Raw genomic sequence first — 13,849 nt, 5'->3', positions numbered from 1 at the left:
GGTGGATAGAATCTTGACTAACAAGGGAGCCAAAGGTTATTGGGGGTAGGCAGGAATGTGGAATTGAGGCCACAATCAGGTCAGCCATGATCTTATTGAATGGCAAAGCAGGCTCGAGGGGCCAAACAGCTACTCCTGCTCCTGATTCGTATGTTCATATGTTCGTATGATTTGCCACCCACCCAGTACCAATGAGCTGCAGCCATCCACCCATTCTCTGATGATAGTTAACTACAGCCTTGCTGTGTTGTAACTTGGAAAGTCAACTTGTGCTGGTTTGTGTCCCCAATGCTTCTTTGTCCCTTGCTTATGGCCCACCTGCTGTTATGTGCTCCTGCTCACTTTTGGTTCTTCTTTAACCTGTATCCAGTGTCAAGTAGGAGCAGAAAACCTAACTGTAGTTTTCATGTTCTGCACCTCTGTCAAACTGTCAAATAATATTTCATAAAATCTTGTAAAGTATCACGGGAGATTTCACAGAAAGATTTATACTAGAAGGTTCCTTACCTTTGCCTTTGAAGTTGTATCCCCAAATATGTTCCCGAGTGCCTCCAAAGTCTCAAGATTCAAATCAATTTTGGCTGCTGCTTGGGTTGTCATGAGGTTATTAATTATTTCAGCACTATAGTTTTCGAATTTTGTTTGAAAGATAACCTGGCCGGTTTCACTTTGCATGTAAAATGCCACCCTGGTCACTGGATGAGAACCAGAGAGACAGCTAATATCACTCGCAGATGTGATTCTCTGCATAATTTCCTCTAGCTTTAGCTGTAATTTCTGTTGCCCAATAAATATATTCTGTGATCCAAACCATCCAGGGAGATCAAATCCCACAGCAATGTCTACGATGCAGTCTGCAAATCACATAACATGAAAGCAATCAGAAACCACATTATTGCCTTTCGTATCATACACAAACAGTTAAAAGAACAAATATAGAATTTTATAAATAGACTGCTATTACATATATTGGCAAACTTTGTGCTATCTGGCACTCTACCAGTCGCAACTCTCTACTAACCAGAATATCTGATGTCCCCCTAATATGAATCGTCACTTTACCAATTGGAAGCAATCAAGGAGTTATCTGGAACCCGTACCTATATATTGTATTATTTTATACTTGTATTTATGTTTTAATGTACTGTTGAAAATTAGAAGTAAAAAGAGTACTGTTCTTTATTTCTTGAGTACTTGCATATCAGATCATGCTCTGCTGTATTCCAGTGGTAAATGGAACTCTCCATTAACTGGCATTTTTGATAACTGGCCCCACCCCCTCAGATGCTGGATAATAAAGATTTTACTGTAGATAATACATAGAATAATTATATCATATAATGTTCCACATCAAAAAGAAATCCTAGGACATCCTAAGCTGTTTGAAAATGTTCACCCTGCCTGTGATATTCATCAGCAGGAACCGATATTACTCCTTAAGTATATGAAATAGTTCGCCAGTCTTTTATTGACAAAAGTAATAATGGATATATGCCTGTGTACTACAGGATAGGAATCACATATTGATTGTTCAACACTTGTTTAGACCAATACTTTGTAATTCAGTGATGCCTATCTCCTATCATTTAGACATACAGAGGTGAATTTGTGAATGTTACATTGTTTGGTGGTGTGCAGGAGTTTGATCCGCAAGTGGGTGAATCGCCAACTCTTGCCCCCACCTTGGTCTTTGAGAGGCATCCAATAATGCATCTCTCATTCACTTAATGGCTGCCCATTGGGTCGCTGGCCAACAGCACAGTGGAAGGGCGGGCAGTCCAGCCAATCAGGGATGGAAAAGGGGGGCCAGAAGGGGCATGGGGTAAAATGGAAGTCAGTCACGTCCACCCATTTAAAGGCACTCTTGGCATAGGATTGTGGTGGCTGCATGACAAATCATACAGTAGAGGCTGGTCAAAGCTTTTTCCAGGAAGGCTTTTAAATCCTTTGTAGTATTGCATTAGGTAAGTGTTTAGTTTTAAGTGTGATGACTTTTGTGCTAGTAGTGAATCATTTAGGATCCTTACCAGAAGGAAAGGACATTTGAATACACATGACCCTTTTCCCTTTGGAGACAGAAAGAACATGTACACGCATTACGCCTGCTTTCAACTAAACAAAATAAGTGACTGCCATTCACTGACTCTTTCCTCAGGGCAATGCCTTGACCAATCAAGGTCAAGCTACCTGGTTTAAATTTCAAACAATGCTTGGCAGTTAACCATCAGTCACCAGCAGTGGTGCATTCTCTCTCCATGGCAATGCCACTTGCCAACCAATCAGCACTCTCTTCACATACAGTGTAAATTGTTGTTTCCCTCTTATATTGGTATTCTTATGAGTGTCCTGATGAGTGCAAGACCAAAAGCTTAGCCATATCTGGCTTTTTTCAGCAATACTGAATGGCAAGCGTTTGTGAGAAGACTTGAATTCAGTCCTTTAACTTTCTTTGTCTCTCCACAGATAAAGGAGAGAATGGACCTCCACCAGCTGGTCTAGAATCTAGACCTAGGACAGCCCCACAGTCTGATGATGATTCCCTGCAAGTCCTTTCTCAGCTGTGTGTGATAAGTGGGAGTTCCTCATACCCAAAGGTGGGAAGAGGAGACCTCCCAGCCAGCCAAAAGCAGTCTGGATGGAGGTTTCAGCAGAAGTCATCAGCCAAGGGGTCATCCAGAGAACCTGGCTGCAGTGCCAGAAAAGGTTCACTGGCCTCTTGAGATCAGCAAGCGTTAGTGCCTAACTATTTTGGAGATGGAAGTGGATTGAAGGGTGTGTTGGTGTGAAGTGGCTCAAATGTGGGGTTGTATACTGTATTGCCTAATTGTAGAAGGTGGTATGATGCAGGCATGGACTTCTGAACTGCAATACCTGCATTGAGAAAAGCACATGTTGGCCACACATTTGAAGGCATGATTGCAGCACAGCAAATAATCACTCCAATGTCCTTTATCATTTCCAGGAGAAGAGGGTGCACAATGACAGGGAAAGGATCAGGAGCAGAGGTGGTCAGCCCAGGACCATCCTCACACTGCTACAAGAAAAAGTCATGGAGCGGGAGTCCTTTCACTGGAGCAGTTCCATTAGTAGAGGTGAGGTTGGAGGAAGTCTCTGGGCGGTGAGATTCCAAGGGTGCATAGTTGTCTCCAGAAAACTGTGCTTAAGTGGGGGTGGGTGGGGGCAAATGTCCTGGAAACTGGGGAGGCTGTCAGGAAAGTGGCATTGATGGATTTTGACTGTGGAGTCTTGTACAATTTGAGAAAGATGGTCTGTCGGAATGTGGAAGTATCTAAGGTTCAACAATGCCTACAATCTCCTAATGATGTCAGTGTGTCTCCTGAGGAAGAGTGTCTCTCTGAACTCACCTCAAATGATGGTGCTGCCACTCGTTCTCCTTGTTTTTGTTTCCCCACAGGACAAACATTGGCAGCTGTAGCCACAAACCCTGAGGGACTGTCACTAACCTCTGAGGAGGACGGCGGAGCCTGTGAGGGTGCACAGACATCACATCCTGGCGCAGCACCTAGCGCCAGAGCAGATATACACACTTCAGTGGTTATGCGTGACTCGGCTGTAAGTGATCCACAAAGCGATGAGAGCACAGCTGTCAGAGCTGGAACAGGACTCTGGCACCTGGAGGAGTATTGGGGGTGTCCTAGCTGCTGAGCCCCAGTCTGATGACGATCCTCTGGAGTGGAGCCATCCATCAGGTGGCAGGTGCTGGACATACAGTGCGAGATACATGGAGATTCCAGAGGAGTTGTGTACACTGGCATGGAAATTGGAGAAATTCATCCAGGCCCTGAGCACTGCGGTCACTCGCTGAATAGAACTCATGGTTTCCTCCACTGAGAGACTGGCGACTGTAATGGAGAACTAAACCCAACAGCTCACTGATGGGACACTGGGTATGTGTGCTGACCTGCATTCCATAGCCTTTCATTGAGCTCTGGGGCCCAGAGTCAGGGAATGAGGGGAACGAGAAGCCTGGAGTCACACCCAGGTCCTGGTTCTCCTCAGGGGAGAAGGAAGGGCCAAATAGACCTCACTGTGCTTGATGAACTACTGCCGCCATTGGGGAGACACCACTCAGGGTGTTCCTGATGGGGATAGCCCTTCCTCTGCCCCTCTACCATTGATACAAATGCCTCAGAATGCCACAGTGACAGGTGAGCCTCCTGTGACTGTGCAGGAGACTCCCACTATGCCCGGGCCCTCACAGCCAGATGACAACCGCCAAAATCATTGCAGGGAAAGGGGGCATAAGGGTCAGCAGCCTGTCTCCAGCAAAGCTGGCATCGAGGGGGGACCATCGTTCTGTAGAACACAGAAACGAGTCAAGTTACCCCAATGGGACAGTAGCTTTGATTGTTTTATAATGAAACACTTGCAGAATTTTTGACAATGGATTATTTTATCCTGGCCCTGAAATCTCCAGAATGATCACTTCTTAGTTAATTTAGCTACAAAAGGTTGCAACAGAGGAATTTGAGAAATAAGTCATGATAAATGATTTTTTTTCTTGGCAATCTCCTCTTCCAAAAGTGCTTATACTTCAGCAAGAGCTAGGCCTCCTGTTAGTTAACATCATTGGCCATTAGTGATATATGCCTTCATTGTAAGTGACAGTTTTATAGTCATCTTCAGACTTGCAGTTTCAGAGTTTTTTTTAATATTGAACTCAAATTTCATTATCTGCCACAGGTGGGATTTGAACCCAGGTCCCCAGAGTATGGTGCTAGGGTTTATAGATAGGTGGTCAAGTGACAGTACCACTATGCCATGATCTCCCCCTATTGAAGTGCATGATAATATCCTTACATCACTGCTGAGATCAACTAACAGCAAAAATTAGGGATCAAAATAGGGGAGCTTCATGAGCTACTTTCCGGCTAAACTTGCTGAGCCATCAGAAGAATCTGGTCGTAATGTTTATAAGTTTTAAAGGCTAAATCTAAATTTTATCTAATCTTCAAATGTTGTAAAGCTGAAATATAAAAATTGTTTTGATTTGGTGAGCAGAATCATCTTTGACATCTTCAAACTGATTTTGAACAGCCTTGTCTTTTGAGATTTCTTTTTTACATACAAAAGATCTTATTGTCCTTTAATGTAATTATGAACATGTCTTTATTAATTTCAACATTTTTAGGAAAGTGTGTGAAATAAAACAGGAAAATGTAAAAAATAGGAGTGGAGAAACAATTGCAAGAGTGAAATTTCCTGAGACATTACGCACACAGTTGGTGATATTTTGGAAAATCCCGGTTGCAGAGTCTGCAATCTTTCATCTTTTTGATTTCAATAGACACAAAATCGTGGGCAATACATCTGAGGATAGGGTCTTTGCTGTGCACCAGATCCTGCTGGTGGCACAGGGCCTCAGAAAGTTTTGCCCTATATGTAGATCCTTTGGTGGAACGTGCTGTGAATCCACACTCCAGTGGGTCTCCTATCAGAGCATGATTTTATCATGTCATATTGCACAGTCTGCAATCTTTCATCCAGGGTTTTATGGATAATTAATGGGTAGCCTTTATAATTTTCTGATCAGTGGTTCACTGTACACAAGACCCTGGGCAAGAAATTGGGCACATCAGTATCCAATTTTTGGATACTACGAGTGCCGTTATAGCTCTAAAATGGGGTCCTCGGAGTTCACACGTACACCTGTGACATGAAATGTGCTGGACACCATCTTGGTGGAGCTGTGAGCATGCACCTCTATTAGAAATGTGCAGCACAGGCTGATCACAGAATCACAAAATTTTAATGGCACAGAAGGAGGCCATTTGGCCCATCGTGTCTGCACCAGCTCTCCAAATGAACATTATGACCTAGTGCCATTGCCCTGCCTTATCCCCTTACCCCTGCACATTGTTTCTATTCAAATAATCATGTGATGCCCTCTTGAATGCCTCAATTAAACCTACCTCCACCCCACTTCCAGGCAGTGCATTCCAGACCCAAACCACTCGTTGTGTGAAAAAGTTTTTTCTCACATCACATTTGCTTCTTTTGCAAATCACTTTAAATCTGTGTCCTCTCATTCTTGATCCTTTTACGAGTGGGAACAGCTTCTCTCTATCTACTCTTTTCCAGCCCCTTCACAATTTTGAACATCTGCATCAAATCTCTTCTTAACCTTCCTCTCGCCAAGGAGAACAATTCCGAACTCTCCAATCTGTCTTCGTAACTGAAGTTTCTCATGCCTGGGACCATTCTTGTAAACTTCTTCTGCACCCTCTCCAATGTGTTCACATCTTTCCTATAATGTGGTGCCCAGAGTTGTACACAATAACAGCTGAGGTCTAATGAACATCTTGTATAAATTCAGCATAACCTCCTTGCTCTTGTACTCTATGCCCCTGTTAATAAATTCCAGGATACTTTATGCTTTATTAACTACTCTTTCCACCTCTCCTGCCACCTTCAATGATCTATGCACATGTGCACCCAGGTCTTTCTGTTCCTGCACCCCTTTCAAAATTTCAACCCTTATTTTATTTTGTCTGTCCATGTTCTTCCTACCAAAATACATCACCTCACACTTCTCCACATTGAACTTCATCTGCCACCTATCTGCCCTCTCCACCAACTTGTCTATGTCCTTTTGAAGTTCTGCACTGCCCTCCTTGAAGTTTACAACACTCCCAAGCATCATATCTTCTGCAAACTTTGAAATTGTCCCCTGCACACTAAGATCTACATCATTAACATAGATCAGGAAAAGCAAGGGTCCTAATACCAGCCGCTGGGGAACTCCACTACAAACCTTCCCCCGGTCCAAAAAATATCCATTGACAATTACCCTCTGCTTTCTATTTTTGAGCCAATTTTGTATCTAGGTTGCTGATGTTCCTTTTATTCCATAAGCAATAACTTTTCTCACAAGTTTGTTGTGTGGCGCTGTATCAAATGCCTTTTGAAAGTCCATGTACACCACATCAACAGCATTACCCTCATCGACCTTTTCTGTTACCTCTTCAAAAAACTCCAACAGGTTAGTTAAACACAATTTTCCCTTTAGGAATCCATGCTGGCCCTTCCTTACCAACCCATATCTTTCCATGTGACTACTAATTCTACCCCAAATAGTTGTTTCTAGAATCTTGCCCACCACTGAAGTTAAACTGACTGGTTTATCATTGCTTTTTTGAACAACTGCATAATGTTTGCAATTCTCCAGTCCTCTGGCACCTCCCCTGAGTCTAGGGAAGACTGAAAAATTATGGCCAATGCCCCTGCAATTTCTACTCTCAATTCCTTCAAAATCCTTGGATGCATTTTGTCCCGTCTCAGTGCCTTGTCAACTTTAAGTACTGACAGTTTATTCAACACTTCCTCCTTATCAATTTTGAACCCTTCTAATGACAGAATTTCTTGTCTGTCACCATGGCCTGGGTAGCATCTACCTCCTTGGTAAAGATGGATGCAAAGTATTAATTTAATGCCTTAGCTATGGCCCCTTTGTCCATGTGTAAATTCCCTTTTAGGTCTCTAAATGGCCCTACATGAAGTAAATCATTAAGTCAATTAGTGTGCAACATAATTTGATGGCAGCACTGCCATTTTGGAGCTCAACACCCAAGCCAACATCTTCTCTTAAACCTCCATGTGTTAAGCAGCAGCAAGGCCCCCCACCATTGCTAATTAAAGGTATCAAGGCTAGTTTCTGGTAGATTTTGTCAGACTGTTGCTACAATTCTAGTATTTTCCATAGTAGTTTCAAGTTTCCAAAGTTCACAGTCAATAACGTGACAGGTGCTGAAGAACTTTTTGATGACTTCAAGATCTGGGTGGGGGGGGTTGTGGTGGCTAGTAGGCATTGCCCTAGAAATACTCCTACCTGAACCTCGACAAGGAACAATCTGTGAATTGCCTGTGGTTCAGTACAAACTCACTAAAATCTGCCACGTGCTGCAGCCACAATCACAACCTAAAAGCAGAGCAAGAAATCCACACAATTATAGACTAATTATCTTTGTGCATTCCCTTAGTGCCTGTTTTCCTTGTGCTTTTGCCTGTCTGAGAGCTCCTATGCATTGCTGTTTTCATGGCTGCAACATAACAAGTGGGAGGCTGTTGATGTTCAGTGGAGGAGACTCCAGCTAGCCTTGGAGGGTGACCTTGAACAGCTCTGGGTTGAGAATGCTAGGCTGCAGATGGTAGCAGTGGGGGTATGGTTGGCTGATGGGCAACAGCAAAGCCAAATGACAGAAATGGAAGAACAAATTGTACCACCCTGAGAGATGACAGCAGAATAGCTGGATCGATGGAGCCACTGCCACTCCCTTAGGCACCTCAATGATCTTAGTGAGCTGTTGGAGGACAGATTGTTGGACTGCAAGCTCTTTCATGCACTGGTATCTGCAGTCTTAATGGCAGAAAGCTGATTTTACATGACTTCACTCAGAGCTTCTCAGCAAAGCTTACACTGCAACAGAAGCTGCAAATTTGGCTATGTCGTGGGTGGGTGTACAAGTGTGCTATTGGAGTTGGCTGCCATTTCTATGGATTCCAAGCTCTGTAAAAACTTTGTTTAAGTTGCTGCCAGACTTCTCCATACTGTTAGACATCGAACTCAGGCTTTCTGGAAGGCTTCCCGCATCAAGCATTTTGCTGTCTATATCCATCAGCCTACCACTTAGAGTATAATGTAGAGGTGGCATTTGATGATAAGACAAACATGAGTGGCCTGCACTTAAGGGTGAAGCTGCACACAAGATCTGCTGCAGAGGACTTAGAGGTGCAGTGTGGCCAAATCCATGAGCACACTTATGAACCTAACCATGATACAGCATTTAATAGCTGATGAACAAATATTTTGTGTCTGTCTTCAAAGTAGTTGACACATATTGCATACCAGAAATACAGTGGGGCAGGATTTTCTGGCTGGAGCGGGAGCAGGCATGGACCCGATAATCACCCACCCATCGTGAATCGCAATTCTCAAAGACAGCGGGAGTGGACGCGGTGGCAGGACTGCAATGACAGCCGGGTCCAATGGCGACCCGGCGGCTTGTTTAAAAAAGTTGCTACAGCCTTTCAAAGGCTGTGAATCATGGCCAGTGGAAGGGCTTCCCAGAGCACTGCTGGTGAGCAGGTCAGGCAGGAGGGTAGAACAGGGGGGCACTGTGCCCCTCGTTTTTCTGATGACTGTGGCACCCTTGTACCCCAGGACGGGAGGAGGAGGCCCCCACCTCCCCACCACCCTGACAGGACCAAACCTGCCTGGGAGGAGGTGGCGGAGGTGGTGAGCTCCCACGATGTGGTGCGGTGCACATGGATCCAGTGTTGCAAATGCTTCAACGACTTGTTGCACTCAGGAAGGGTGAGGACAATGTTGGCATTGGTCACTTAACCCAGCAGGTCAGCTTTCCCCCTGGCAACCCAACACCCCCCCCCACCCCGTTCCACCGCCCGCCCTCCACCCCACAAAGTCTGTGTGTAGTGACTGCATTGAATCATTGATGGCATGTGTCCTTCACTGGGTGGGCCAGCAGATATTGTCTATGCTGAGGTCAACCTGAGAGGGTGGTGATGAGATGGGTTTTGCCCCCACAGCATATGGTACACTGAGACCCACATGACTGTTTTGGGGGCAACCTGGAGGAGCTGCACTTGGCGCAGTGCTGGAACTCCAGGACATGTCAAAGTCAGGGTGATGACATGTTGGGAGGGGAGCTTCAAGGTGGCATGGCAATGAACCATCTGCTGCCCTTTGCAATCCACATGCTTGCACCTCCTGGCTATGGAAGGTTATACTGTGTGATGCCTAATGTGATGTAGGCAGCATTTGGCCAAAGCAGGAGGAGGGGTAGCAACAGGTCTAGCATCTTTGTGCGAGTGTTTGGCAGCAGCGGAGTGAGGAGGCACTGGAGCTCTGATATGTCCCACTCTGGTTGGGGTGGGCCGTGCGCGAAGAGAGTCCATGTGCAATTTGCACTAATCAATGCGCGTCTCTCATTTTCAGGAGAAGAATGCTCATAACGCGGCTGAGCATGTGAGGACTGGCGGCAGCCAGGCGCAGTTAATGATTCTCAGCTGCTTTGAGCAGGAGGCCTTGGATTTGAAGAGACGCCATGCTCCCATGGCCACGTCGGTGAGGCTGGGGTGCCACGGGCAGGTATGTTTGCCCAGCAGTGAAGTCACTATTGTTCTCGCAACAGCCATGGCAGTGCTGAATGTTCAGTGATTGAATTTTGCAAAATGGCTTGACCATTGCTTATGGAAGGATGAGCGCATAATGATCCGGGGAACAGGGATACACATTGACATTGTCTCCATGTTAACTGATTCAATGTCCTTGTTCTTCCTTTCAGCATCAGCGGAGCAGGGCCAGGAGGAGGAGCGCTAGAGGCTCCGTCTCACACCTGAGGGCCCTGAAGTCTCACCAGTGTCACACCATCTCTGCCAGGCAGGCACCAGCGCAGATACTAGCACCTCGGTGGTAATTAGATCATCAGTTAGTGCACCTGGACACAGTGGTGAGGGCACTTCACAGTCCCTGGCAGAGACAGAGAGTGCCCATGGCTCCAGCAGTCGGAGGACTGCAGGAGACCAGGCACATGCTCAGTTGGTGCCTGATGATGTGCCTCTGGAGTAGTCCACAATGCAGCAAATGCAGGAAATGCGGCCGGGTGTGTGGGAGCATCTGGGGGTGATACATGAGGCTATGGTTGGCTTGGTGTCCGTGGTGAAGGAGTCTACATGGATGATTGCCAAAGCAATGTGCCTCATGGCCGAGCACCATGCATCCTCCATGGAGAGAGTGGCGACTCCCGTGGAGAGGCTCCTCCAGGACACACATCAGGGCATCCTGGGGATGCGCTCTAACCAGCAAGCCCTCACATTGGCGTTGACCTCAGCTGGTTAGTGCCAGTGTGGGAGATGATCTGAGCACCAAGTTTCCCAGCTCGGTGCCCATCCATCCATGGTGAGCAGGGCAGTCCGAAGCGACTTCTCATTAGTGCAGCAGCTGCCTGTCATCCCTGCGGGCACTTCTCAGGGTGCTCCAGATGAGGGTGGCAGCTCCTCCGCCTCTCCGCCAGTGATCATTGCATCAGGTGAGGCTGCGACGACTGGAGAGATGCCAGCCGTGGAACTGGCAGTTCCCTCCCAGGCTGGGCCAGCACAGGCTCCACAGGCCAGAGGACGACAGCCAAGGTCATCGAGGCCAACAGGACAGCAGAGTCAGCAGCCTGTCTCAAAATCTACTCCAAGCGAGGGGGTAGCACCAAGATGTAGCACTCGTAAATGTAAACATAAGGCAACTTAGGCACACCACAGGTTTATCACTGGTGCTTTTGTGTTGGCCCGAGATGAAGTCTTTATGATTTGCTTTAAATTGGAACACCCAATGTCATTTTGTTTGTTAAAGTTTCTTTGCTTGTGATATTAAATTCAGACATTTGATCATGGTTGAAGGTGCCTCTTTTCTTCTTGTTTCCCAAAATGTTATGAGTGCTTTGTGAGACATTCAGCTTTATCAACAAGACCCTTAGTTAATGTTCCTAACCTGGCAGATATTGCACTTAGGTATCGAGTATGGAACCTACAGCCCAGGCTTGTCCTGGAGGTCCATATGCGGTGTGCTAGCTGAAGGCTCTTTGGATTAAAACCTCCCAGGTGTCCCTGCCTCTCTGCAGTACGCCTGGGTCAGCGCCTGTCCCTTCAGCATTTCCCTGTGTGTGCTCATCCTCAGATTCATCATGTGCAGCCATAGTCAATGCGTCTACATATTCTTCATCCACCACATCCCCCCTTTCCAACGAAAGATTGTAGAGTGCAGCATGCAACCACTATCAGCAACACACAATCTGGAGGCACTGGAGTGCGTCCACTGAGCGTTCCAGGCATCGGAAGGGCATCTTGAGAAGACTGATGGTTCTCTCCACCACAGCCCTTGTGGAGGCGTGGCTCCTATTGTACCACTGCTCAGTTTCTGTTCTTGGATGGTGGAGAGGCGTCATGAGCCACCTTCTGAGGGGATAGTCCTTGTCACCCAGCAGCCAATCATCAAGCCGGGCTGGAGCACTGAAGAGCCCCGGCACCTGGGAGTGTCTGAGGATGTAGGCATCATGGGAGCTGCCAGGGTACCTTGGCACAGACATGCAGAATCTGCATCCTGTAATCACACACTATCTGCACGTTCATGGAGTGGAAGCCCTTCCTGTTGATGAAGGCACTGGGCTCACCTGCTGGCGCCTTGATGGCCGTGTGTATACGATCTATTGTACCCTGGATGCGGGGGAAGCCAGCAATTACTGTGAAGCCTCTGGCTTGCTGTGTCTGACTTGTCTGGTCCCAACGGAAGTGGGTGAAGGTCAATGCACGGCTGAACAGAGCGTCTGTCACCTGCTTGACACAAGTGTGGACAGCTGATTGGGAGACTCCGCAACAATCACCTACCGATCCCTGGAAGGAGCCAGAGGCATAGAAGTTGAGGGCAAATGTGACCTTTAAAGCCATTGGCATGGGGGGTCCACCTACACAGTTTGCGGAGACCTCAGGCCCAATCATCTGACAGATATAGTTGACTGTCTCCCTTGAGAGGCAGAGCCTCTTTCGGCACTGCACCTCCGACATATTGAGGTAGCTGCTTCACTGCCTGTATACCCTGGCAGCAGGATAGTGGCATCTTCTGCGGCCCCTTCCGCCTTGGACTACCTCTTGGCCCTGTGCCCCTTGTGCCTGCAGCTGTCCTCCCAAAGGTAGCTCCCCTGGCCTCCTCTCCTTTCTAGCCCTCCCTTCCTCCTCAGAGGAGCTGCCTCCAGTGGAGAGTTCAGCTCACATTCCTAGGCTAAAGGAAGGCTTCCTGAAACCTGCAGGCCCAAAAAAAGATTCCTTACTGCAGAATGCTGACCTGTAGGTTAAGAACCCAGACCAAGCAGCTGGGATGTGTTTTAAAGTATTGCAGATCACACAGGCAAGTTTCAATAACTTTGAAAAGTCAACAATTGAGAGAGCACACTCGTGACCCCAGTGAGCCCTTTTATTCCGCCCATGGGTGAGGTTAATGCAAATGTTTCCTACCCATCTGCCTGTTGCGCCTGGGCGCCGACCTGAAGATTTCATAGGTGCTGAAAAATCAGCGTCGATTGGCACCTCAAGGGCCTTAAGTGGCCTGTTAATTAATGGCGGGCGTGCATCGGACATCAGTGCACGCCCACCCAATGAAATATCGCGATGGCGCGTGGTGACATCGGGACACTCATCCAACGTCACCGCGCGTCATTTTATGCACGGACCCCGCACGCCAACGGGAGAATTCTGTCCAGGGTAACCTAAGGGATATTAAGAGTGAGGAACTTAAATTAATTCATACCAGCAAAGAAAAAGCATTGGAGAAACTTAAGGGGATAAAGAACTGCCAAATCTCCAAGACCTGGGTGAACCTGTCCCAGATTTGCACTAGATGTGGTAGCGGGCAGGAAAATGGATATTTTACCGCCGGCCGCAATGGCAGCTTTTTACATTGTATCGTCCCAATCCCGCCTCATTAATCCTGCCTGCGTTTCCAGGATATACGCCATTTCGATGGCGGGGGAGTTCTCATTCGCCTGCCATGCCATCACCTCGTTGTTTCATCACACTGGATGCTGTATTTAAAGTGCAATCACACAAACCCCCCTCAGTGTCTCCAGTCCAGGTCTGCTGTAAAGAAAACATGAGCCCGAAAGGCATGAAGACTGCAGCCCCTCTCTTTAGTGACATGTCACTTGAGCGCCTTTTGGATGCAGTGGAGGCCTCTATCCCGGCTCTGTCCGCAGGAGGGGCACCAACATCACTAATTCAGCATGGGAGGCAAAGGCAGCGGTGGTCAGCGCCAACACACTGCAAAAGA

At 47.1% G+C, this 13,849-nt stretch overlaps 1 protein-coding gene across 1 annotated transcript in view; it reads right to left on the bottom strand.

Moving 5' to 3' along the window:
- Nucleotides 1-13,849, bottom strand: part of LOC121275854 (collagen alpha-3(VI) chain-like) — a 143,638-nt gene that overhangs the window by 107,011 nt on the left and 22,778 nt on the right. Inside the window, exon 4 of the mRNA XM_041183580.1 lies at nucleotides 508-854. Coding sequence (XP_041039514.1) covers nucleotides 508-854 — 347 coding nt within the window. The remainder of the gene's footprint in view (nucleotides 1-507; nucleotides 855-13,849) is intronic.

This window comes from Carcharodon carcharias, chromosome 3 (assembly GCF_017639515.1).
Source record: "Carcharodon carcharias isolate sCarCar2 chromosome 3, sCarCar2.pri, whole genome shotgun sequence".
In the NCBI taxonomy this organism is placed as follows: domain Eukaryota; kingdom Metazoa; phylum Chordata; class Chondrichthyes; order Lamniformes; family Lamnidae; genus Carcharodon; species Carcharodon carcharias.
Note: the sequence above shows the minus strand (reverse complement) of the source record. Positions and strands in the feature narration are given on the sequence as shown.